The sequence below is a fragment of the Pteropus vampyrus genome, unplaced genomic scaffold (assembly GCF_000151845.1).
Source record: "Pteropus vampyrus isolate Shadow unplaced genomic scaffold, Pvam_2.0 Scaffold23, whole genome shotgun sequence".
Lineage (NCBI taxonomy): Eukaryota > Metazoa > Chordata > Mammalia > Chiroptera > Pteropodidae > Pteropus > Pteropus vampyrus.
The window spans coordinates 7724136-7750848 of record NW_011888804.1 but is presented as its reverse complement, the minus strand read 5'-3'; the positions used below and the strand labels follow the sequence as shown (position 1 = coordinate 7750848).

The window sequence follows — 26713 nt, the reverse complement described above, 5'->3', positions numbered from 1 at the left end:
GACAAACATGGAGTATGCTCCACACGCAGGTTCCACTGTCAGTAGATAGTTACCTTAAAACCAGCAGGATTTGAATGCACAGATATCAGAGAGACTCGCCTTTGGTTCTTTCCTATTGTCTAGCTCGTGGTTCCCAAGTCAGTTACTGTACAAGGAGTTCACAGATACCACAAGGAATACACAAATCCACATATACTGTAGTCCAGCAAAGTTAAGGGACTATCATGGGTGATTTTGCCTATGTGCAGTTTCTGCCTGAAAGCACTGACTTTAGACTCTAACCCACGCATAACACATGACTCCACTGTACTTTCTTGATGGCACTCATAATTTGCTTTCCTAAAGGGTGAGGGAGTTCAGTCCTACCTCATTGGCTCCAACAGAGCTGATCACACAGCTCAGTTTCTGGTTGTCCTTTGACTCCAGATAGATGGCTTGGCTCTTGTGGTACCTGCCAAAAACAGGACACAAGTTTATTTTTTAAACCACTTTACTGAAGTATGATCGACATGTAAAGAGTTGTACATTTTTAACGTATAAGACTCAATGAGTTTGGGGATAAATATATACCCATGAAACCATCCCACCATTAAGGACACAGACATACGTATCACCTTCTAAAGTTTCTCCCACCCTGTTTATTATGACCATTGTTTTTTGTGTGTGTATGTGATAAGAACACTCAACACAAGATCTACCCTCTTAACAAATTTTAAGTATATAATACAGTATTGTTAGAGGCACATATTTTTCAGAAAGGAAAGAAGGAGAGAAAGGAAGAAAAATGTAAGCAAAGGAGTCCATTTATATTTGAGAAAGAATCTGGATTTAAGGTTTAATTTAAAGGCTTCCATCCTTGGATTAGATTAGATGACCTAATCTTCTTCTAAATCTAAAAGTTATATTTCTCGGTCCCTCTACAGAGGAAAAAAGGGAGGCCAAGGAAAGCACTAGGAAATTAACTCTATATTTACGTTTTTAACTACATGATCTGGTTCAGAAGTAAATTATAATTTTTTGAGTAAACCCTCTATTATCCCCCCAAAATACTGAAGGCTAGGTAGACAAAAACAAATAGATCGGCTTAAACAACTGTCCTGTTACTTACTTTCTATTTGTCCAAATAAGTCATTAAGAGAAAACAAGGCCAAATTCAGCCCTTACTTTGGTCACTCATTCAACAAATATTCATTAATCACTTAATGACAATGCTAAAAGTTGGAGGCAGACAGTGAACAAGGCCACAAGGTTCCTGCTGTCATGGATTATAATACATAGTTGCAGGGAAGGGATTAAATAATCACGCCTGGTGAGCAGTAACTAGGTGACGTTTTTGAGTGTCAGACATGCACCCAAGAGTATGTAATGTGGCCTGGTCAGTCAAGAAAGATGCTTTGAATGGCACAGACAAGACAGACACTCCTCTTTCAGCCCCTGCATCTATTCTCTTCACCTGTGGGGCAGGAGATCACCTCTGACTTCTACAAGTTCAGGGACAAGGCCAAGAGTGAAAGTGAGGAAGCCAGGACCAAAGTCCAAATGGAACAACAGCTGCCACAGGATGAAGGAGCAGCTGCTAAATTATAAGAGTTGGAAACCAGCTGAGCTTCTGCTGGCAACACTGGCCCCGGCCAGCCGTTGTTCCGTCAGGCTCATTCTGGCTGCATAGATCCAGCTAAACAAACCCACTAACTCATGTAAATTCTACCAAAACTAAAACACACCTCCCAGCGAAGCACTGCATCTTATTATTTCTGTGGGGGAAGAAAGCAGACTCTGTTTTGCTGGTATGATGAAATAATCTACTGCCAAGATATCACAGTAAAGGGTGTACTTCACTCCCACAATGAGCTTTTTCCAATCTAGGTTCTTTAACCTGCTACTTAGTAGCTGAAAACTCAGGTTTCCAAGTCAACTTACTTCCTGAAAACATTGTTAAAAGAAATCAAATCATAAATGCAATTAGAACAGTGAGATTAGTTTAGTTCCAGCTTCAAAGCTGCTTTTGGCCAGAAATTAGTTGGTAAACTGGGTTAGGGAACCTTCATTATGCTAAATATGTAATATCACAAGATTTCGAATTGTACAATATATGAGGAAAGGCTGAATTAGCTCACAGTAAAACTCGAACTGAGTTTCCCTCCCACATCTAATACTAATGTCTTGAGTAATGGTTAGAATAAAAGTACAGAGGGAAGAACATTGTTATTCTATGGGGACTGTGATTTATTAAAGAGATAAAAAAACACAAAACAACAGGCAACTAGCCTCAAGTCATTCTGATACTATTTTCTAAATACTTTAATAAAGAAAGGTCACAGATATGGTGCAGAAGTATATTACTAGTGGAAACATACTCAATATACTGCTAAATAGAGAAAAAACACTATGTCCATTATGTTCCTGTGTTTATAATAAGACATATGCATGTTACATGTGCATCATACACATGCACAGAAAAAACTGGGTGAATTTGTACATTAAAGTTTTATAAAATATAAAATGTAAATTAAGCATGGTATTTCTTTGATTGCATAGCTTTTTTTCCAGAATAAACAAGTATTATTTACATTAAAAAGTAAATGTTTCCTTAAGTCACAGTACTAGAAAATACCTAAATAACAAAGATGGAGTAAAAAGAAAACTCAGTGTCACAAATCAATGTCTTAATGTCTGTTAAAGATAACCATTAATTCTGGGACTATTCACACAATTCTCATGAGATGTGTTGCATTTTCCTTCAGATGTCCTCTAAGCCCAAACCCCAACATACTTGGCTGTCTTAAAAGTGAACATCAGGAATAAACAATAGGATCTGGTCTACTGCCCCTGAGAAGTGGTCTGGGACTTAAGCATCTGGCCACCACCCCAGCCTGCCTGCTCTGGAATCACCAGAAGGTGGTAGCTTGAGTGTCCAGAATTGGTCACCATTTGCTCCACAGGAGAGCTGGCCAGCGTGTTTCCCAGAGCAGCCCGCTTCCAACCCAACCGACTTCCAGGTTCTCCTGAAGCAGAGTCTATAGACCTCCAGGGGATTCTCACACATCACACAATAGTCTTGGGGAATCATTAACCTTGGATATCAAATCAATTAAATTATCCGAATTCTCTGAAAAAAAATAAGTCCTCAGAAATTAAAGTGCTCATATAGGGGGAGTTTTCAGGATGAAAACCAAAAAGTACATGACAACCTTAACATGTAATTTACTTTCCAATTCTAAAGAGTAAAAAAAGAGCAGGAAAAAAATCAAAACATATTTAGTCATAAGAAAATGATAAAAAGCAACATCAATAGAGCTAGATTAATAAAAACGTACATTATCACTTTTTCGCCAATTAACCCATTTTATAAGATACAACTCATCTCTGCTGAAAAAATACTTTAAACAGCCTCAGAGGACAAGCCCCAAATGTCAAGCTAACTTTATTACTTTATTTCTAATGGAAATTCTGACCTGGGAATCCTACAATTAAGCTCTTAAAGCTTTGCCTTTACTATTAAACCCAATGAACTAGAATCATCACTACTATTATGGAAAAAAGCAATTTCTTTAGAAGGTGGGTCAAAAAGTAGGGCAGAGAAAGGGTTGAATTTTGTATCCTACTGGAAATCCTAATATTAATGTTTCATCGTCCCCCCCCCCAAAAAAAAAAAAACAGATCATGTGACAGCCATAGTACCTCAAAGAGTCCCAATACTCATTGTAAATATTCAGTTTTAACAGTCTTCTGTGTCGGTTGAAGGCTGGAGGGTTAAATGCACTCAGGCAAATGGGTGACTTCCTTTCTGATTTACATTAACAGCCCCAGATTAACAGTCTGCCAGCACCATCAGTTAGTTATTTTAAAGTATCAGCTACTTTCACAGTACTTTCTAAGAAGGGTCATTAGTCCAAATCAAAACGTGAGGAAAACTTACAGCAGGATATAAAATGCCTTAAAAGCAGTATAAGACCAAGGCAAAGAGAAGATGCTTATCTTTCAAAATGAAATGTAGCTTGATAAGTTCTCATGCCAAGATGGGAAGCCTGAATCACACTCATTTTGCTGAAGTCATTTAAAACTAAATGAAACATGTTTTGCCAGAAATACTGTTTCCCCAAAATAACTTCATACCACTGGAAAGAACATGAAGTGATTCAGTTGACCTCTGAGCCACAGGCAATGAATGCTGAAAAAGAATGAAAAACGGCAGCTGCCAAATGACAAGGACACAAAAAGCAAACACCAGAACCTGGTAAGACATGAGAGGCTGGCTCTGCACTGGTAAACATGCCAGCCAGGAACCCCCTGAACACTTTCCAAATACAGCAGGGAAGGGAGGGACCTACCTTTCAACAAATGTGTCATGAACTCTAACTGCCAAGACCAAAGAAGAGAAATGCACAGAATACAGAGAGAACAACAGTCTCGATATTTAATAACAGAATAAAAGCAATTCATTTAAATTCACTGAAAAAGTAAAATGCTCCGAGATATCTTATATGAAAAATTTCTGACACCACTGTGAGAAAGACCGTGAAATTCCTTCAAAATGTTTAGGTCTAACACAGCAAACCTGACCAGTCTAGTCTGTCTACATTATGAAACACCAGTCACTGTGGATCCTTTCTTTAGAAAAACAAGACTTTTATTTTACAGCATTTCACCCTCAAGACACGTCTCATAAAGTCTAAGGATTATGCTTTAGAAAGAGAAAAATCCTAAGCAACACGGTTACAAAATGAACATTATTTGAAATATCACATGGCTTTAGGACTCATAGATCCATAAAAATGTTAGTGATAAATCTCATCATTTTTGAAGACGGTTCTTATGTGTGGGCTTGATCTTTAAAGGTTATTTGGTTTTCATTATTCGAAACATTTTTCATCTTCTTTGGCCCCTCAGTGTGTTGAGCTGTTAGAGCCTGCCACCTAGTGGTGATATGTACCGATAAGCAATATCAAGAAACACCATAACTGGCCTTTTTGAAGAATGCCAAAGAATAACTAAATGAGAGGGGCAGAAGCCACAAAGATCACTTACACGTATCATCCCTCATCATCCACGGGGTAATTAATTCACTGTAACCTAATACGTGCAACTGATTAATTTCAGGCATGACTAGATCTCTAAGTATTTTTGCCAATTTTAGGAGTACATTGTAAGGTAATCAACTAACAATATTGGGATTTTTTCTTTAAGAAAGATAAAAAATTAAAAATAATCATTACTTTAATTAGGAACTTTGGGTTAAATAAATTTATTGAAATTCAAAAGATCATTATATAGCCATAATAGAGAAAAAAATACAATAACTAAGAAAAGCATTCTGCATATTACTAAGTAGAAAGGCAGAACACAAATACATGTCCACCATGATTTAAACTGAGCAAGAGTATGCCTGCATATGGATCATGAATAAAGGAATACATCAAATTAAAAGAGTTGTTAAAAGGTGGCATGACCCAGGGTGACTTAATACCTAGCAGAATGCCTAGTTACAGAGCAGACAGTAAATGTTTGTTGAGTGAATAAATATGAGTTTTTAAGGTTCTTTCATATTGTTTTGCCATATTCTTCCCAATGAAAACACTGGCACTCTGAAGGTTTCAACCCATCTTCAATGTAAACCAGTAAAGTTGCAGGATGTAACCCCAGGTATGTTTTTTGGAAGACTCATGCAGCAGGATGCCATGTGAAGAGCATCTCATCAAATAAACAACACCTTATACTAACGTCTTAGACCCACAGTGCCCGTTAACATATCAGAGGACCCAAACAGTGCTACAAGGAAGAAATCCATTTATCTTAAGGAATATGGTCATTTCCCCAAACTCATTTGACTACAAAATTCTTTTTTCCACAGAACACATTAATTTTAGCACACAGGGGCAGATTTCAGAAGAGGCAGAGGAGGATATAAGCCCTGACCCCAGTCTACAGGGGTGGCACAAAGATGTAATCCTGCAAAGTCTAGTACGGTAGCAGCAGCCTGGAGAAAGAAAGGAGGCCATCATCAGAAGAACATGTTTTTGGGAAACACTGACTTCAGAGATCTAACAACCAGTATCAATGAAAAGACTCCGAATACACTTTGAACCAGGGGTCCCCAATCCGCAGGCCATGGACCAGGACCAGTCCGTGGCCTGTTAGGAACCGGGCCACACAGCCAGAGGTGAGCAGCGGGCAAGTGAGCAATGCTTCATCTGTATTTGCAGCCATTCCCCAGCACTAGCATCACCACCTCAGCTCCACCTCAAATCATCAGGCATTAGATTCTCATCAGGCATTAGATCTCACAGGTCCCTAGCACCAAAAAAGTTAGGGACCGCTGCTTTAAATGTTATTCCACTTTTAATACTATGGACGTTAAGCAGCAGCCATGCTCTTAAATAATTCTTGATAATTCCAGCCTTCTTTCCAAGTGGTTCTTCTGAGACTCTTATGAGTAACTTATTTTTCCATAACATACCATCTTTTATCATAGTACAGTTTTCCATCTTCTATCCGGGCTTCAAATCTCTGCGCTGGAGACTCTGCAGGTGTGGCAGGCAAGTGTTCGGGAGAGGACGGGGATGCTGAGGAACCAAAGAGTTATTTCAATGGCTACGCATGTAACAAATGTGTGTCCACCAGCTAGCAAACATGCTTTAATTGAAATGATGTTAAAAGGTGCTAAGAATTATGATCACCAAGTCCTTTCAATTGTAATACATGGGAATCCAATAAAATTCTTGTATAGTACATCTAACTTGATCCTTTAAGCAAACCTGTGAGGTAAGCAAGGGGAAGATTAACTTTACTGAACAGAGGAGAAACCTGAGGCTCAGGCAGGCTAAGGGATTTGCTCAAGGTCACCTAGAATAGTATTAAAACTCCAGTAACCATCAGAAGTGCAAGAATTAGGTAAATCTCTCTAAATTTATAAAGTGAAATAATTTTTAGACATATTTATTACTAGATAGAGCAGACTATTTGGGAATGTACAGAGTCAAGCTAATATAGTGCTAATAACTATGGCAGGTTCAAATAATCTAAATTCACACACTTACTCGAACCCCTCCCCTATTCAGTCTTCATAACTGAGGACCTCTCTGTGGACCACAGCGGTCCTCGGGAGGAAATTATTTAAAGAAAGAAGAATCTTGTTTTCTTCCCCAAGACTTGGTGAGTAGAGGGATATGTGAATAATCACAGTGCTTAAAACAAAACAAAAATGCCTTGCCAGTTCAGAATTCTATCTTACAGCCTAGCACTGACTCTCGAGTGCTGCTCGGGAAGGAACCACTGTGAAGACAGGGCCAGGCTCTTCTGCAAGCTGGAGCTGCCAGCAGCCTGCGTGTCCCTTCCCAGAGCCAGGCAATGAAATGCCACTGAAACAGCAGTGCCTAGTACTTAACTCCACAGAGCAAGGAATACTGAAAAATCCTTCTGGTTTCATTTTCAGAAATGGATGTGTACTTAAATGTTATGGCTGCCAACACAGAAGGAAACCTTTACCAGCCAATCAATCAAATGTCTCTTTTACAATAAATTCTACGGAAAAGACAAAAATAATGAACACAGCAGGATTTAAAAAAATAATCAAGCAAGGGTGCACTTAAGGTTCCCTTCAATTTTCATGATGACTACTCTAAGGCAAATGATATACATTTTATTTTGGGCAACAAGTCCCTGTCACGTATTCACATGCTTCTCCAACAACATGATAAAAGACTGCACAAATGTCAGTAATGTCAATGCACTTACCTGGTCTCTTGGGTGACTTAAGCTGTAAGAAGAACAACAACAAAAAATCTTAGAGACAATCATTTCAAATGCAACTTAAGGTGTCAAAGGTATCAGATTTAATAAGTAATGTGAACAAAGTAAAGCAGAAAACCACTGTAAGCCTAAACTTTCGAATAAATCAAAAAATCAAACTGTACCTTATTTAATGTTCTCAGATCCTCCATGATCTGTTCATCTGTTAACAAATAGTTTAGCTGGGGTGTTGAGAGTTAAAGGAATGTGTCTGAAGAATATGGTTTCCAAGCAAACAGAGATCAACAATATGGTACCAATATTTTAGAACTTACAAAGTGTGATTATGTTACATGAAAATTTTACAATAGCTTGCCTCTTAGAAGTTTTTGATTCTCTTATTAAGTGTCACGTGGTGCCAGGTATATAAAGGAATTTCACGCTCCCCCCGCCCCAATCTTACAGTCTTCTATGATGAGAAGGCAGAATGAGATTCAATAGGTAACCACAATAATAGTGAGAGCACAGCATACAATAAAAGAATTTCATCCTGAACTTATAGTGCGCTTGTTCCAAAGATCTGAAGATTTCTGCATATAGACCATGGGGTTAATCTCCCTAGCAACTTAAATTCTCAGTTGTGAAGATAAAGGGACCTGAAGTTATGCCCTTTCCTGGTGGCAGACAAGTAACTGAACCATTTTGTGTAAATGGCTATTTATTATCTCCTTGAGAGGACAGAAATAATACTCCTCCGTAAGTACTCTTCCCATTCTCGTTTTTATGAGTAAAAGGGCTTCTTTATGTCCGACTGAAATCTCATTTGCTTTAATTTAACAAGTTTACAACCCAGTTTTAGGGATACAGATAACTGAAACAAAATGCAGAAATTACTGTCTTCATTTTACAGGTGAAAAAATTAAGGGACGTGAAATTTTCAGTTGCCCTGAATCTCAGTTGCCTTGAGTATTAAAACCAGATTGAACTTTTAACACAAAGTATCTTTCCAAATAACTGCTCTCTATAAATCCCTCCCACTAAGAACAGTAGCAACTGAAAACTCCAATAATAAAATAGCTGACCCTACATTCCAATCGAATATGACTATTTTCTGTAAGACAGTACCATGTATATTCTATCAAATGGGTAAGCAAAGGGTTTAGTAGTCTTAAGGAAAAACAGTGATCAAGGCTTGATGCAAATGGATATCAGGAGCAGGTTTTCTCCTCTTGTCTGGAATGGGGACAGGATCATTTGGTCGCCTCCGCAACTTTCTGGTCATGATGGGTTTCACTTCCATAGAATCTGTGGCAAGAATGGAATGGGTAAATCTATCCAATCCCCACTGGAGTCAGTGAGAATTTCTACAGTATAAGAATATCTGCCCCACAGCTATCCAATCAGAACTGTTTTACTGGTACGTCTGGTCCACACATGGCTCAAGCCAGATACCTTTAGAGAGAGGGTCTGTGCTTAGAAGATTCAGACCGGCTGGCCTAAGAACATCCCTCTCAGAAAGGCAGCCCAGCCCTGCAGTCTACCATTCCGACTGCTGCAGAAATTTCTCCAGCAACCTGAAAACCAGGGATTTTCTTCCTCTTCCCTCAAATTTAAAGAGGCCAGAGTCGTAGGCTCTTAGGACTGAGAGGAACTTTCGGGTCATCTCAGTGGACTAATCCCTGCTGTTCCCACAGAGCGGGGGTGGACTGAAGCCCACCAGTATATAAGGCTCTTTTAGAGGCTAGTGGGCTCAGTGCCCACGCTTTTATATGAGATCATTTTGTAGCTACTTGGCTATCAAGAATGCTATAATGCTCAGGATAAAGGTCTCTTTTCATTCTTCTTGACTTCTCTCTACAGTATGACACTGGCTGCTAATTCTCCTCAACTTAAAATCTCTCCTCCTCTGATCTGCCTCCTTGGGGTCCTTTTGGCTGGCTGCCCCTTAAAAAATGGTGATCTCTGGAGCCCAGTCAGCCTCAGCCTGTATCCCAATGACTCTCCAATCATCTATAGCTCCACCCACCCTTCTGAATGGCAACCTATAGCCTACAACACCATATACTCTCCAGGTACCAAGCAAACTCATTTCTTCTGGTTTCACCTCCCAAGGCTCCCTCCTCCCCAGTGTCTCGGGAGCATTGTCTTTCCATCCCTCCAAGCTAGAACAAAATCTGTCATCTGTGACTTGTCTTCCTTGACTCAGGCATCAAATCTACCAGATAATGGTAGTTCTTTGTAACTGCCTCTCAACTCCAACTCCTCATCATATCCTCACCTCCCTCAAAGTGATCTTTCTAAGACACAAATCAGATCATTTGCACACCGCTCAAATATTTCAATGGCTTGCCACTCTCTACAGAATAAAGTCCAAGTCTCATTTCTGTTCTCCCTCACTTCACCTTTATTTGTGTGTGCTAGCTTTTAGCTATTCTGTTCCCCAAAAGGACCGTATTTTTTTATGCCTTCGAGCCTTTGCACTCTGTCCTCTCTGCCTAGCCTCTTCTTTTATGCCCAACAAACTCCTAAACAAAATCCCTCAAGAGCCAGCTCAACACTCCCCATTCTGTGACAGCTGCTATAGACAATAACCAGAGGATCTGTACAAACCTCTACTGCCAAGCGCCACACATTATGGGACATTTTCCCCAGCAGACACTTGAATTCTACCCCAGCATGGAATCTGCCCCGACCTCAGTACCCCATCAGTAGGGATATCGCAGTTTCCAGTTGAACAACTAGATGAGGTCAAGCCTAATGATGAGATAGAGTCAACTTGTGATTATGCACACTATCAGCAGAGCAGACTGGACAGCCTTATAGAATTCAAATGTAGACCTTCTACTTCCACAAACTGTGGGATATCAGAGCATTTAATAAACATGCATACAAAGTCTCAGTCGTTTTTGCATGTTGATCTTAAGAATAGAAATGGGCAATACTGATTTTTTTCTCCTATAAAGGAATGGGGGTAAAATGATAAGAACTACAGGACTAATGAATATTCATAAAAGTGTACCTCGAAGTTAGGGTAGCTGGAAGGAAAAACACACAAGCACCTTTGGGGAAAAGGTAGAGGGGGGAGCCTTCTCCTTAAAAGAAATCTCTTGCCCTGTGCCAAGATGCCATCCTTTTCCATTTAACGGCCAGTGGGTCTGAATCCCTGCTGCGGCTGTGTGACCTAAGGCAGGCTACATAAGTATTCTGTCTCAAGTATGAAATGGAAATATCAATAATATTTCCCTTACAGGGTGTTATGAGGATTACATGAGATGATACATGTAAAGCCATCAGCACAGTGCCTGCCAAAACAAGAGTTCAATCAATGCTAGTTTTTATTATCATACTTTCAGCCAAGAAAAAAACTGTACAAAAATCTTTTTAAAATGTCAAGGAGCAAAGAACTGAAATAGAAGTTACATATTGAAGACAACTGATGTCAACTGCATGGCTTTGCAACATTCAGACCTAATCTGGAAAACAGTGGGAAGGGTCTATGGCCACGCTACTTTGAACAAGCCCAATCCCGTCTGATCTCAGAAGCTAAGCAGGGTCGGGCCTGGATAGTACTTAGATGGGAGACCACCTGGGAAGACCAGGTGCTGTAGGCATAAGAAAATAAGGGATTGTAAACTGACATGGTCCTTGCAATCTGTGAGGTCAACCAAGGGTTGCCTCGCCTAAAAATAGATAGGTAAATAGATAAATACATACATACATACATACATACATACATACATACATACAGTGGGAAGGGAGCCCACCCAACCCTAAAGAGCACCAAAGAAAAAGCATCTAGCACATGAACATCATAGAATGTTTTGTCCATCGAAGGCAGTGGCACTAGCCTGCTGGCTGCCTAGTTTGGTGGGGGTGGGGAAGGTGGGCAATACATGATGCAAACAAGTAAAGGTATAGCTAAAGATCCGGTAATAACCCAGTCCAATCATGGCCAATAAACCCAGAAAATCATAACTGCATCACTCACAAATCTGAAAATATAATTTCACCATTGAATGCAACGGTGAAAATCAATTAATTCATTAGCCTAGTCACAGCAATAACCTAATCAATTATATCCAAAAGACTACTTTGGCAGAAGATGCTCTGAAGAAGCCCCTAGAATTTATTAGCTTGTTCCTACCATGCATCCAGGAGAGATGATCAAGCAGGGAGCAGCGCTGGCCAGTAGTCCAGGTGGAAGATGTGACTCAAGGGGAAGACCAACATGTAAGTATCACAGCCCCAAAACTACACAGTAAGATGATATCCTTAACTTACTTTGTTCCAGTCCCAGGTTTGCCTACTTGACTTCTAAGGTGGATTTTCATAGTGGAATGAGATACCCTGACCACCTGTGTCTGAGTCTGCTAAAGTTCTTACTATGTACTGGAAGCAACAGGCTGACAATTATAACATTGGTCTCCTGTGAATTTGGCCAATAGGAGTCCCAAAGGCCTCAATCTGGGTGCACTGACAAAAATCAAACTTCTGGAACTGAAACTTAGACCTTGGAGTGCGGCAGCCCTGGAGCAGGCGCCCAAGAAGGAAATCGGTCTTCCTCTCAGACATGGTGCACCAAGCATGAAACACCTCTAACGGGCTTACATCAGAGCCTCCCTGATCCAGATGACTCCTGTAGGTTTGCTTCAGTTCAGTGGGGATACTATTTGCAGGATCTAACTGAACATCTAGCAATTAAACTAGGGAGCACATATATAGAAAACACTGAACAAGCACCAAGACTAGGTACACAGCTCTCCTCCAAACCATCTCATATACACGACCTTTAACTATAAACCCTAATGCTCCACTCACCAGGAAGGAGGGTGTGAATGGCCAAACCTGACAAGCACGGGCATTCCCCAGGCAGCACTGGGCATGCCAGTTAAGAAATGGGAGTACATGGTATATACGGTGTATACGTAGTCTTTACAGCCTAGTCCCTATAGAAAGATATTCCTGATAACATTAATTATCCACAATTAACATACAATTACCATTCACTGGCTAGCCTTTTGTTCTGCACTTCTCTATGCCAATGCATTCACTCCAAGAGCTCACCTGCCACAGTGTGCCAACCATTGCAGTAAAAGCTTTATTCTAACACACTTCAACCATTAAAACAAACTCATACTTGTTCAGCTATTTAGAAAAACTAATTGTAGTGACTCAAAGGAACATCCTCAAGAAAAAGGAGGAAAGTGGAAGAAAAGCTACCACAGAATAAACACTAGTAGATTGGCAACTACTCCCAAAGCAGGGGCAGTGCAACACGGGGCCAGACCAGAACAAACGCCAGCGCACTCCATACCCCTCTCTAGTGGGTGGCTGGCTCATCAGCACCATAGATCAACAGTGCAGTGGCAATCGCAAATGGGTGCCTGGAGGAGGTGGGTGGAGGGAGGGTGAGACAATCAAGGCCAGGTCTTTGGAGGCCAAACCAGAATAGGAACGAAGAGACCAATCTCCATTAGGCCGAAGTTGCCCATCAGTCAGGGATGGCTTTTAAAGATTGAACCAATTGAACCCCCTCCTCTGCAACCTCTACGCTAAACAACCTGGATTCCACAATGGCAGCATCAGAAAAGAACACCCTGGAGAGACACCCACTCCACTAAAAATCCCAGTCACCTCTTCTATTCTCCCTCCCCAGATATCTGCATGGGAATCTCTTTTGAACTTGACTTCCAAGGTTCCCTGCTCATTGGTATGTTACACAGTGTGTAAAACTTACCGCTCCTACATCAGAACCACCACACATCCCTTAAAGGTTTTACACCTGCATCAATAAACCACATATACTTTCAAGATTTTATAATCAGTGAAAACAAGCCTGTCAGCGTCTCCCTTTCTCTCAACACTGCCACACAGTAGGGGAGACACAGAAACTGTGTCAGTCTTGTAACACAGCCCCTTGAGGACACAGACCTTCGATATTAGCCTCATTCTGTGAGTCACTTAGAATCACATGGATCCATGGTATATGTAGGAAGTGTGTATAATGTGGTAGTTAAGAAAAAAACACTTGGAATCAGACAAATTCTGGCTTAACCACTATCTCGATGGGGGCACTTTGAGCAAATGGCTGTTTCTCTGAGCCTCCTTTGCCAAGTCAAGTCACAGGGAGCTGCAGGAACTGAATCATGTTACAACGTCCCAGTCCTTAAGTGCTGACTCTGTGCGCCAGCGGCTCTTGAAAGCACCTTATAGGGACTATCTCAACTCATCCTTACACCAACCCTCCCTGGTAGGTTCTGTTATCTCTTTGCCAAACGAGAAAACCCCACCACAGAAGTAAGTTCCTGACAGGGCTAGGATTCACCCTCATCTATCAGCCTATAGAGACAGCTCTAATATTTTTATATAATACCTGGCTTAATGTAAGTACTCAGGAAACAGAACTCCTAGTTTGATATTATAATTATTCCATGGCTCCAGCTATGAATCTAGTATCTTCTAAAGAAAATTCATAGGCTTTACTGAGGTTGTGAATAGCTTCAACAGGGGCCTGAGGGTTGGAGGAAGCCCCTGGTGGGGCAAGAACTTGCAAAAGAAGATGCAGTAGCAGTTAGTGGGCTGTTGGGAGAAAAAAGGCAGCTGTCCCAAAGACAGGAAGAGGGAAAATGAATTAACAATGGTAAAGCTCCCCACATTTTAAATCTCATTAAATCCTCATTGATTATTTGGGTTTCTTATAACCTTGGCCTCCACTGCAGAGAAAACTCACTCTCAGGTAATAATTCTACCTATAAACTCTGTTCGAAGTATGGTCTGACCAGCAGTCCCCGGGAGGTGCTTAGATGCAGGATCTTGGGCTCCACTCCAGACCCCTGAAGCAGAATCTGCATTTTATCAAGACCTCAGGTGACTCATACACATTCAGACTGGGAGAGCACTGACCTAGCACCTAGGTTCTTTAACGACAGTACACCTTTCCACCTGCATAACCCAGATGCCACAAGTTCTCCACAAGTGATGAGATCCTCCCACTAATTCTCATGGAGGTCTGTAAATGCTCTAAGTCCTGTTTGGACTGAGCAGGTCACCGGATACACCCATTTCAATAATTCATTTGAAGTAAGCCTCTCATTAAGTCTCTTATTCAACTTTGTTTTTCAAGAGATCTCCATGCTGAACCAGAAAAGGAATTTAAGAAATCTATTTTCTGGGCAGAGCTAGGCAACACTGATGTCGGGCATCAATCCACAAAGGTGAAGTCAGTCACTCGATGATCAGAATGAAATCAGGCTTTTAATCCACTACCATAGCAGCACCATCTGTGGTACTGCTAATTATCCTTCTAGCTCCAGTGCCTTTTCTTTCAACACTCTATCATGACCTTGGCAGTGCTCTCCAACCGAGGGTACCAAATGGCCTGAGGAAGGACATCGGCACCTTTAATGCCCATGGCTAGCTCTGAGCACTTCTGTCATCTATTTTACTGCATTACAAATTATTTTCCTGCATTTATTTATCTTTTCTACCCTGGCAGGCTCAGTCTCAAGTCACTGAGGATGCCTCCTGTCCCAGTTAAGATTCTGGCTGTAAAACTGCCTGGCCAAACAATGTCTATTGCTTGTCAATAATTCGGATGCCAAATCACAGGTAAGGTGATATCTTTCCCTGCAGATGGAAAGTGAGCAGCTATAAACAGACAATATTTCCCCCTAGCCTAATGAAGGCTCCCAAACATCTGGTGGCTCTAGCAGAGAGCGATGAGGCATCAATGCCAGCCACAGCCACCGTCAGAGAAAACGGCGTGTAGGTCAGAAAACAGGCAGGCAGACTGGTACCAAACTAGGTACTGCAGCGTTTGCAGTCTAATTAAAAAAGCATTTTAACAAGAACGAGATGGTGCTGTCTAAAGATGCTATTTTAGCATCCATTCTCACCCAAGAAACATTTCTGAGCTGCTTTCAGAGGTCTTCAAGGAATAAATTCCTTTTGCCAAGTCTCTCAGTGAGGAAGCTAGCAGAGATTTTTCAAGAGTCAGACTCCTACTTGAGACACAACCACATCTTCATTGGTGTATCATGGGGATTGGAGCTAGAAGTTTGTGTCAATTGGGGAGGCCATGATGGTTCACAGCACCAGAAATACAGATGGGGAAACACAGCTCCTAACTCTTCCTTTTAGTTTCAAAATTGACCCCAAGGACTTACATAAAAGCAATGCATTTCCTACGGACCCCTACTCAGGCATGCCAGAGCCTCAGTACCTCCGGAATATGATTATAAAAGTTAAATCTTGGGGTTGTGCAGGAGGCATATCCAAGTGACCGACTCAGCACTGACTTTCCTTATGGTATTTGCTGATGGAAATTCTGCCAAGTTCCAAAATAGCTAGTTCAAGCCAATTCTCGTCCTGTGTCCCTCTAGGATTCATCAGTCCACATATGGCAACAGAAGAGTCGGCCCATATTGCTTCTCTTCACAACCTGCCGACTTCCCATAGGTGGATTACTAAATCCTGAAGGGAAGGGAGGGACTGGCTCTGAGTCAAAGGAGCTTTACCATCTTTACAGAAGAGTTCAGTTTAGCTACCCCTGCTGAAATTGTATCAACTCTTCCTAAAGTGTTCACAGTAACACCTGGGAGAAGAGCTCTAATAGCATAGATGATGCAGCCAAAAGCCTTTGTTCTCACATCTAGGTCAAAGGAAGACAAGGTCTTTTCTGTAATCAAGGCAGACTGAACAAAACAAAACAGAGGGGCACAGGTAAGTAATTTGTGAACATAACCAAGACACGAATGGCAGCTGACCCAAGAATTAAATAAAGCATGAGCCAGAGGTTGCAGTTACTATTACAGGTCTACCATTTACTGAATACCTGTCATGTACAGGGCACTATACTAGGCACTCATATTTCTAGCCACAATCCTGTGAGATAGGGTATGATCAGCCCATTTTATAGAGGGTTAAATAGGCTCAGAGAGGTTAAGTATCTTGACTAAAGTCACACAGCCAGTATAAGACAGAACTAGAACTCTGACCTGTCATGTCAAAGCCCACTTTCCTTTCATCTTGCTTTACTCTGATGAGGAACCAGGATGTAAGACAGAAGGAGTAACTAGAACGCCCCCCAGACACTCCCGTCAGAGCTCCCATACCTGCTGGTGCTTTCATACCTCCAGTCAGCTCCATAGTTAGCTTTTCATTTTCAATCATTTTCTTCTTTTCTTCTAATTCAGCAATCAAGTTCTCTTTCAGCTCAACCTTCTTGTCTTCAAATTCTTTCACTGCTGCCTTCTTTTCTTTAATGTAATTTCTTTCCACTTGTTCAGTCTGAGCAAAAGAGAAACAAAGGCTAGAGGTACATGGCCCTGGCAAACCAAGGCTCCAACTTGAAGTCTGGCTCTGCACTCAAGGGCAAAGAAAATACCTTGACTAGAAATATGAGAAATAGTTGCACTCATACACTTGTAGTCACAGGGTGTCTGGGAGCCAGTTTTCCAATGAATGCATAAAACTGAACCACAGCATGTCTGCTTGTTTCTGTGAATATACCTCACTTGCTACTCAGGTACATCCTCTCTTCTCCATCTAATGTTTTATGGCTTGTATGTTAAAATAGAATGTAAATTTCTCTAAAATAGTAAATAAACCCTTTTAAAGACAAAATTTCAAAGAAAAATTAGTTCATTCCAGATGATACATCTATAATTGAAATTAAGTATAAACAACTGAATCACAATGGCATGTTACTATATTTTTTTGGTACTTAGAGTAAGATAAAGAGTAGAAGATCATTTATTAGATATCTGAACCCCAAAGTACTCAAACACTGAAATTATACGAAATAAAAATTGCATAAGCACCTATTTTCTAAATCTCGCCACTGCATTAAGTGAAGAAGCAGAGGCTTTATGATGGGCTATGGCTGTGGATCGTGCAATCCTTCAGGCTGTGACCATGTGTGCTGCATTGACTTCAATACTAAAATGGTTTTCAATAATGTGGCTCTGATAAACCATGATGTTTTCACATTCATAGGTGGCTCTGACAAACTCATGACCACACAACACACACACACACACACACCATCCCAGGAACAGTATATCATTCAAGATTCAGGCTGTCATCTCTGTACCAAAGCACTATGTCTCACACAGAACCAGCACTCATAAGTCTGCTGAATGAAAGGAAAAATTTTAAATCCATCTTTCCTACTGACCCAGAGAGTTTCGGCTTAAAACTGAACTGTTGAGTCAATTCAGAAACTGGGCTGTTCTGAGTATATAACAAATTATTAGGCCATTATAATTCAGACATACTACCAAATGGCTTTAATGTGAGATCAAAGTCAACAAAAAGCAGTGAGGGGTGAGTGTTCCCTAATCCCCTGTGATAAGGACAGGGTGCCCAACAAACAAATGAATAGAGGGAATTTCTGAGACCAAATGCCTTTTAGTCAAACAGAACAGTGATTGAAGACTTCCAGCTGGGGGCTTCCCAACTATCTGTTTGGTGACAGAAGGAAAGGCTACCAACTGGGTAAGCAAGATTCCAATCTCAGAAAGGGCCTGCAAACCCAGAACATACATGGTACTTACTTCCAGCTGGAGGAAGAGTTCTGAAAGAGATAAAATGTGCAATTAGATTCGCTAGGCTGTGTCACCTTTCTAGACAGTATGTTAGGATTCATTTAGAAGCAGTAATTGCTTTCTGAAAGCACGGTTACCCAGAGCAAATGTTTTCATCAGCAAAGTGCTGATATACATGAAGGGGAAGGATGCAAGAAGCACTCAAGTCTAGTTAAAAGTTGGCCCTGAACATAATCAGCTCTGGTGGTTCAGCCCAAGGACAAAAACAAGCAGCAGGAACCAAACTACCCTGACAAAATAAAAATAAAAGTGACCCCTTCTTTCACTCAAAACATACCCTCAGGAAGTAACAGTGCACTTACTCCAGAAGCAGAGTCAACACTGATGTCTCTACAGCGTTCTACGAAGGGCTCTGCGTGGTAAGGACGGACATTCCCCAAGAATTTAGAGGGCAGAGGTTCTGAGCCCTCCTGGGCTTTCCTCTCAGGCCACCAAGCCTATGCTCGTGCCCATGTCTCCACCAGCAATGCCCTCTGGTCTCTCGACGCATTTCCAAGTTTCAGATTCAATGCAGCCTCCTTTGTGAGGCCTTTCCTGAGGACCCTTCACTCACCAACCTCATCCCAGAAACCTAAAAGTATCCACCCCACCGTACTGAACAGGTTATTTAGCCCTCACTGTGTGCCGGGAGATTAGCTGTTTACCCATCAGCCTCTCCCCACTGCTAGATTGTAACCCCCTCTGTACATCCAGGTCTTGGAACAAAATAGCTCCATGGCTTCTTTCCTGGGTGACAGTGTGGCTGCTGTATACGGTCCACAAAGATTGCTGGTGGACCAACATCTCCAGCGAATGCTGTTCACATTTCACTGTAGTCTCCTTTGCAAACCTAATAAAACCAATGGATCCATTCCTTCATTTAAAAAAAAAAAAAAAAAAAGCACATATGCACATCCACACACACTTCATAAGATTTTGAGAGTTTCAAGGACTCCAGATTAAGAATCCAGAAGTCAAATAACAGTTACTGAATGAAAATATTAATTGAGGAAAGGGACAAGCTACTCATTACTTTCTAACCCCCAGAAGCCCTGGTCACAGTGGCACTAGGAATCTCTGGGCACATGAACCCAGGCACACTCAGCCCAACATGCTCGCTCCTGACTGCTTCCGATTAAACCACGCACGAACAGCCCAGACAGCTGAAGTTTGTGCCATTCTGAGAAATCACACCTGCACCAAGTCAAACTGGCAATTAGAACTCAGAGTTGGTAGTGGTTGTTTTAGTTAAAGCAGCCAGACAACAGCCACAACTAAAGCAGGTGGATTATCTCTGCAAGAAATGTGCTCTTTAAAGCTCAAGATGTGACTGATTTTAGGAACTCTTTTGCATCTTATAGGGGCGGGGTAGGGGGGAGGTATGAATAATCACATCAGGACAGGATTAAGTAAGGAAAAACAACTTAATATTCACCCTGTAGTTTTAGTTTAAGAAAAATGGCTCACATCAATATTCTTTCCTTATATCTTAAACCAATTCCATGAGGTAGGTTTTTCTCTACAGAAGGGGAAACTGAGGCTCCAAGAGCAAACTCCTGTTTAAAGGTATAAAATCTAAAGTGATAGAAGACCTGGAACTAGGACCTCACCTTATACCTCCTTTCCCTGCTAAAAGGGAACTCCAAGAAGAGGGATGAGGATTTTAAAGATGTCTCCAGGAGATACCTCAGGAACTCGGACTGGAGTCGGGGTAACCATAGGGGCAGACAGAATGTAGCTGGGCAGGAGGCTAATGGATATTTAAACTGCTATTTCCATCTTCCCAACATCCCTCACACCCTTTAGCTCCTCGTCTATCTGTTGGTATACACTGGACATCTACAAACTGGAGGAGAGAAGGAAGGGTTCCATTGATAGACAACTGGAAAGTCACTGGATCAGAAAGGTGGAGTGCAGCAGCCTGGGGGCGGGGGGCACCCAGACCTCATTTTAAAACCCAACATTACTTTCACCACTGCAGGAACAAACACCATACTGGCACTCAAAATGCTGGCTGATGAGGAGCTTCAAATTTTAACACTTACATAGGTTTCCCATAAGCACAGGAAAATGTGTTTACACACTTTAAATAATCATCACATCTTATTTTTTGCATGATTTTCTATTTAACTCATAATGTTCCTTCATTTATACATTTGGCTATCTTCTGTTAATGAAACAGCGAGTTTCTTTAAGTCAAGAACGATGTATTACACTACTTTATACTGCTTACAGAGCTAAGAAGAAGCAGATGCTCAATACATTTTTGTTGAATGAATACATTTACTGTATGCTACAAACCAAAAGCATACTTTTTCTCTAAATGCTTATAATACAACACTTGAAAAAACAAGAGGATACCTCTTGCTCTCAGAGCACAAAATACCAGAAGTAGCAAACTCAAACCAGGAGTGAAAGTATCTACAATCCTTTTCCATGTCAGCTCCTTTAATCATCCATTAAGCCAGCCACAGATACAAGAGAATGTGCAAGATGACTCTTGGGGCATCAGAGAGGATAACCTAACTACAAGGAGCCACCACTAACAACCTCGTCTACTGGCCATCCATTAGCCACTGGAATAAAGACAAACCAGTTTTATATAAGTGAACCTCTGAAGTCTCTCTTCCCTAAAATTCTCCTCCCAATGAAGTATTCGAGATACATTTTGAAGACTAGCTCTTTTGGTCACGTTACACTGATGACTGGCAAAAGGAGGAAAAACTGAAGATGATTTATTTCCATTTAAGATAAAGCCTTACCTGCATTTCGTATCCTCTCTTTATACTGCTGATCTAGTTTTTTCATCCTCTTCTGATATTCCTGTAATGTACCTGATTTTGAGATTTACAAAATAAAAAGTTACTTTAAAGATCTGCTTTCCATTTTGGTTCCTAAAATTATTTTCTAGTACCAACAGTGACTGTCTTAGTAACATCAGAATGAAACACAAACCAAAGAAAGGCATACAGAACTAACTGGACTATGGCTCTCAACCAAGACACAGAGTAGAAATCAACCCAACCTAGTGGATTAAGACTAGTGAGAGGGAGGAGAAAGATGCAGGCATCCTCAAGTGATTCTGATTCCCTGCTGCTACAGTTTGAGTCAATGGACTTCTTTCCTGGAAAAACCTCATTCTCTTTCTGTAAGGTCTAGATCAATGCTGTCCAACAGAACTTTCTCTGCAATGATGGAAATGTCCTACATTGCACTAATATAGCAGCCAGTATCCCATGTGGTTACTGAGCACTTGAAATGTGGCTAGTGCAATTGAGAAACTGAACTATTAATTTTATTTAAATTTAAAGTCACAAATGGCTACTGACAATACTGGATAGCTCAGGTATAGATTCTTACTGAACCTTTACTCATTTCATTGCTAATTATGAGAGGCCCAATTACTGTGGGAAGTGTTTCCTGATCATAATGCTTTAGTAGGATATTTGAATGGCATCTTTTTCAAAATCTCTCACTCAACCATGCCTTACAGAGTTGCTCAAGTGGAATGTCTTTCTGTGGCAATACTTCTACGACCATGAAGAGAAAAAATAAAAACAAAACAAAGATGTATGACTGCAATTCATGGGAACATTTTTCACTATTAAGCAGAAATCAATAGAGGATGGGCTAGGCCAAGCAATAAAATACTTGGTGGAAAAGTTGTTTCATTGATGAGAGACTCCACAAAATGAAGCCGGAGCTAATGGCAGCAGCTAAGTGTCCCTGAGTTCTCAGAGTGTGCCCAACAGTGCTAGTCAGTCCTGGTACATGATCTCATCTACTTTCCTTTTCTTCGTTTTGCAGACCAGAAAACGAAGCAAGAGAAAGTGATGTGTCCAGGGTCAAATTTCTAGAGAGCAGTGAAGTTGGGATCAAACTCATGATGGGACTCAAGAGCCTGTGCGCTCAACCCCCGTGCTGATATGCATTTAACAGGAAATAGCATTTGACAAGATACAATCCACTTTTAACTTACCAAGGTTAAAAGAGAAAACATAAGGATAACCTACGGTTCATTAGCATTTATTTAAAAATAGTACAATTTTCTTATTTTTTGCTAACATCGCTCCTAAAAATATCTAGCTTTAGGGAGAGTGATTTTCAGTTCATGCTCTACAGAAGGCCCTAAGTGAAATTACAAAATAGTTTGAAAATCATCACTTTACTGGCAGAAGTAGCAAAATGTATACTGGGACAGCTAATATCAGCCCCACCAAATTTTAAATCACTCCCAAAGAGAAATAAAATACACACGTTTCAAAGGTTTGTAATATTAAGAGGTATATTTAGAAATGAAGGATTAAATCATATACCAACCTTCCTGCAGCTGCTGCAACTGTCTCTTGAGAGAAGCCAGTTTATCCTGATACATCCTACAAAAAAAAAAAAGCCACACTGAAAGACAAAAACATTCAATACTCAATTCCAAAATAATCTACACACAGAAATTACCTGAGCTGTTATGGGAATGTCAGCAATGTCCTTTAGGAGAGAGAGAAAACTAAAGTCTGTCAGATGGTATAAAATGTACCAGCAGCTAAAAGGATCAGAAAGGAACAGAGATTCTAGGTTTCTTGAATCATATCTCAATTTTTAAGATTCTCCTATGTTATCCCACCTTTAGAGAATCAGTCTAAAATCTACAAAGATGAGGATATGCAGATTTTAATAAATAAGTGACAGTGACAAACAGGCAAGAACATATAAAGAAAAACTGAAAATGTGGCACCATTTTCTTCTGGATTTAGAAGCATAAGTAACACACACCCACACGCACAAATGTAGGTAAGGCATTAGACACAGTTCTTATATCAACTCTACAATTAGATTATAAATTCAAAAAGAGTAAGATTAGCATGTTTTTCTATGTAGATAACATAGCTGTGTAAGCACTAAGTTAATAAACCTTCATGTCATTTTTAAAACACTACTCTTTTAGGATCAGAGAAATAATAGTAATTCAGTAACAGAAGTTAAAATGCATAATTTATTTGCAGCCACAGCTGGATAATACACAGCGCACACAAAGCAAAAGAACCTGGCGTGTTATTTTTTTCCCCCAACACCAAATGGATTATAGGCAATTATACACTCTGGCAAGTCTATTTGAATGGTGGATTCCACACATAAATCACATTTCAGCAATATTTTTGCTTCTACCTGAAAAACATTCCCAATTTCACAGCAAAACAAGATTTACAACTTGAAAGTAAAACACTAACAAATAACAGACACAATAGCCTTCTGATTTGTCAAGTAAAGGCTACAAATACAATCCAACTACCTACAGGTTGAAGAAGGAGGCAGAATCTGAGAATTACTCAGGTCTGATTCTTTTAGGGAAAATTCTGATGCACTATCAATGCTCATTTTCAATCAGAGAAGGCATTTGATTTTAATCAAAATTATTTTGTATATCATTAAAAATTAAGGGGCATATTCAATTAAAAGGCAGTCCCTAAAGAATGCTTAAACTTATCAAGTATAAGAAGGAACAAGTGTGTATACTGCACACAAGAAGTCAGTACTTGGAGCCCAGTGTGTTAAATTTTCCACCACAATGAGTATACCAGACAATGCCTTTGAATTCTGAATCTGTCTTTGAAAGGGAATATTAACAGATTGAAGAAGTAAATAGCAACAGAAAATTCAGATTCGGGAAAAGTACAGGTATGTGAAAATACATTTCAGATAGGTCAAAATAAATCGGTAAAAAGCCTTGAGAAATATTTTTTTTAAAAAATGCAGTTTCAAGGATGAAGCTGTGAGAAAAATCACATGAATTATTAAAGTAATCCTTTCTTCGGCACTACTCAGATTTAGCTGAATTACCCCTTGGGGTCCCAAAGCTTGAAAAGAATGTCAGAATCCAGAGGATGGTCATAAAAACATTTGCAAATAAGACCTATAAGGAAAGAAATGTGGACTGCCTATAAAATTCCGAAAGTCAAATCAAGATCCTCAAAATACAATCAACAAGTACTTCGTGTGTGTGTGTGTGTGTGTGTGTGTGTGTGTGTGTGTGATTAAAATTCAGTCTCGCACCTGTGTTTATAACAGTGAGTGGTTTTAGTTCCTCTGGGCATATTTAGTTGAAGACGATGAGAAGGCATGGGTGTGGATGTATGATAAGTGGAAAGGGCACTGGACCAGGAGTCCTACTCTCCTATCCTGGTCTCCCCCAGCTCTCTAGGAATCTAACTCACCATCTAGCTTGTAATCAGTGTTTGGTGGGGTCACACCCATTTGAGAACCTAGCGGCTGTGAAACACCATTTGCTCTGACCAGTGGTTTTCACATATAAAAAATGATAATAAAGTGGGAACGGTTCTCTCCTGTTACATGGCCTTATTCTTCTGAGATCATTCCTCAAGGTTCTTCTTAACCTCCCCTCAAAACATTCTTATAACAGGAGGACTGTTTAAACGTGACAAATTTACAGAGGGGAACAGTACATATATATATATATATATATATATACGTACATATATATATATGTGTATATATATATATATTATATAGTCTTTGGGAACACTAAAGCCATACACACAAGGTCACTATAAAGATTTCCCTGTCAATTCTGCATTCCAAAAAAGAAATCTAAAAGTCATACTCACTGTTCTTTCATTTCTACATAGTCTTCTTCATCATGCTTTGCCAGGTCAGTTTCGCTAGCATCTTCGGTGTCTAAGTAAAATCAGAGAAGAGTTTGTTAAAATCATAATTCATAGAGTTGGTATCACCTGACATAGTGACACTTTAAATAAACTTCTATATAATGAAGTTCTACTCAGTGCAGGCCTGTGTAAAGCCACCAATGAAAAATATTATGGTTACTTCAAAAAAGAAAATGCCATTTTCCACGTATATGCAGTCAGATTTATGCAAAGAGCTTGTCCTTATCAGAAGTGCAGCCAGAGAACAGGGTGCATCAGACACTGGCAGTTACAATCAAGGCTGCTACTTCTGGAGAAGCAGCACTGGCAGTTCAGGAACAGATATGAGTGTAACACTGGAAAACTAGGCAGGCAAGCCGTGATCACTAATCCAAAAGCAACTTAAGACGTACATACTCTTCTGGTATATGCCCAGTTTGAACCCTTAACAGATTTTTACCTCTCATCTATACAAAGGAATCCAAATCAATGAACCGAACTCTAATAATTAAAATATTTTCAAAGTTACAACTAAAATGAGACAAGATAATCAAATGGAAACTGTTTCAGAACATTTTAAACATTGTTCTTAGGATAAGCAAATGCCTGGAGCGTCTACATAATTTCAACAACTCTAAAGGAGGAAAAATTCAGTTTTGACTTCACTGCTCCCCCTTGTGAGCATGAAAAGCAGTACAAGCGAAAAATGATTCGCATTCAAAATTCTGGTTAAGCCTTGTCTTCAAATATAATTTAACCAAATGCAATTAGTTCCTTCAACTTTATATTTGCATATGCAGCTGCCTTTATAAAGGCTGTTACGAGGTCAATTCTCCACAAACCCTTCTCTCTTTCAGCGTTCCTGCGATGTGCCAGCCACCGTACATGGCACTTGGGGAACTCAGACGAATAAAACATACTTCACATCCTAGGCAGCTGGTCTAGCCTTTTGCTCCACAGCCCTATGTTGTGCCAAAAATATTCCACCCATATATATTGGTCTCTATCTCCTCTTTCTTCTGCCTTGTCCTTTATGTTCATCTCTCTCCTCCTCCAGCCACCTCCTTCCTCAATCCCTCTAAAAGTGTTTCTCACGCTTGCCAAACTGTAAAGCCCAGTTTGAAAAGCAAAGCCCTGAGAGGCAGGAATGATAATGCCAATAGCATGGAACTTAAAACACACCACCTGGGCACTGTTAAGCAAATCCCCACCTTCCATCTATGCCTGTTTTCTCCAGTGGTGGAAACATCTCCAGAGTACCAGGCTTTAAAGTACCAGCACAATACTTTATGCATTGTCTCATTTATAGTCCTCGCACCTACGCTGGGAGGCCCTATTACAAGTTGGGGAAACTGAGGCTCGTAACCTTAAGTTGTCTCAAGTCAACAGCCGGGTTAAGCGAGTCAAATTTAGACCTAGCTCTGATTCTAGGTCCCATTCTTTTAGCCAACTTGTGCGGCACTGCCCAAAGTAGGGCTGGCTAAAGCATTTCCTCGGAGTAGGGGGTAAAGAGTAGAAGGAGGGGGGGATGGGAAAGCAACTTGGGAAATAGGAAGCCAAACTGGGTTTTACTCTAATCCTCTCAGGAACTAAAAAAGCAAGGGTATTCAATGGAAGGCTTTCTCATTCCAACCTGTGAAGATCTGAGGCTGAACCAGAGACGGTGGGGGGGGGAGAGGGGTAACTGTGACAACAGCTCCCTAAGTCCCTCCTTCCCATAACCGTAGGGTACAATGTACT

At 40.5% G+C, this 26713-nt stretch overlaps 1 protein-coding gene and 1 pseudogene across 1 annotated transcript in view; one reads left to right on the top strand and one right to left on the bottom strand.

The window, feature by feature from the left end:
• SUDS3 (SDS3 homolog, SIN3A corepressor complex component) overlaps positions 1 to 26713 on the bottom strand; it is a 32463-nt gene that overhangs the window by 5265 nt on the left and 485 nt on the right. Inside the window, exons 2-11 of the mRNA XM_011355841.2 lie at positions 24935 to 25004; positions 22635 to 22690; positions 21077 to 21148; positions 18285 to 18304; positions 16860 to 17016; positions 8938 to 9033; positions 7914 to 7975; positions 7735 to 7756; positions 6458 to 6563; positions 367 to 451 (exon numbers count right to left, since the gene is read on the bottom strand). Of these exons, the coding sequence (XP_011354143.1) occupies positions 367 to 451; positions 6458 to 6563; positions 7735 to 7756; positions 7914 to 7975; positions 8938 to 9033; positions 16860 to 17016; positions 18285 to 18304; positions 21077 to 21148; positions 22635 to 22690; positions 24935 to 25004 (746 nt within the window). The remainder of the gene's footprint in view (positions 1 to 366; positions 452 to 6457; positions 6564 to 7734; positions 7757 to 7913; positions 7976 to 8937; positions 9034 to 16859; positions 17017 to 18284; positions 18305 to 21076; positions 21149 to 22634; positions 22691 to 24934; positions 25005 to 26713) is intronic.
• LOC111737017 lies at positions 11221 to 11339 on the top strand (annotated as a pseudogene).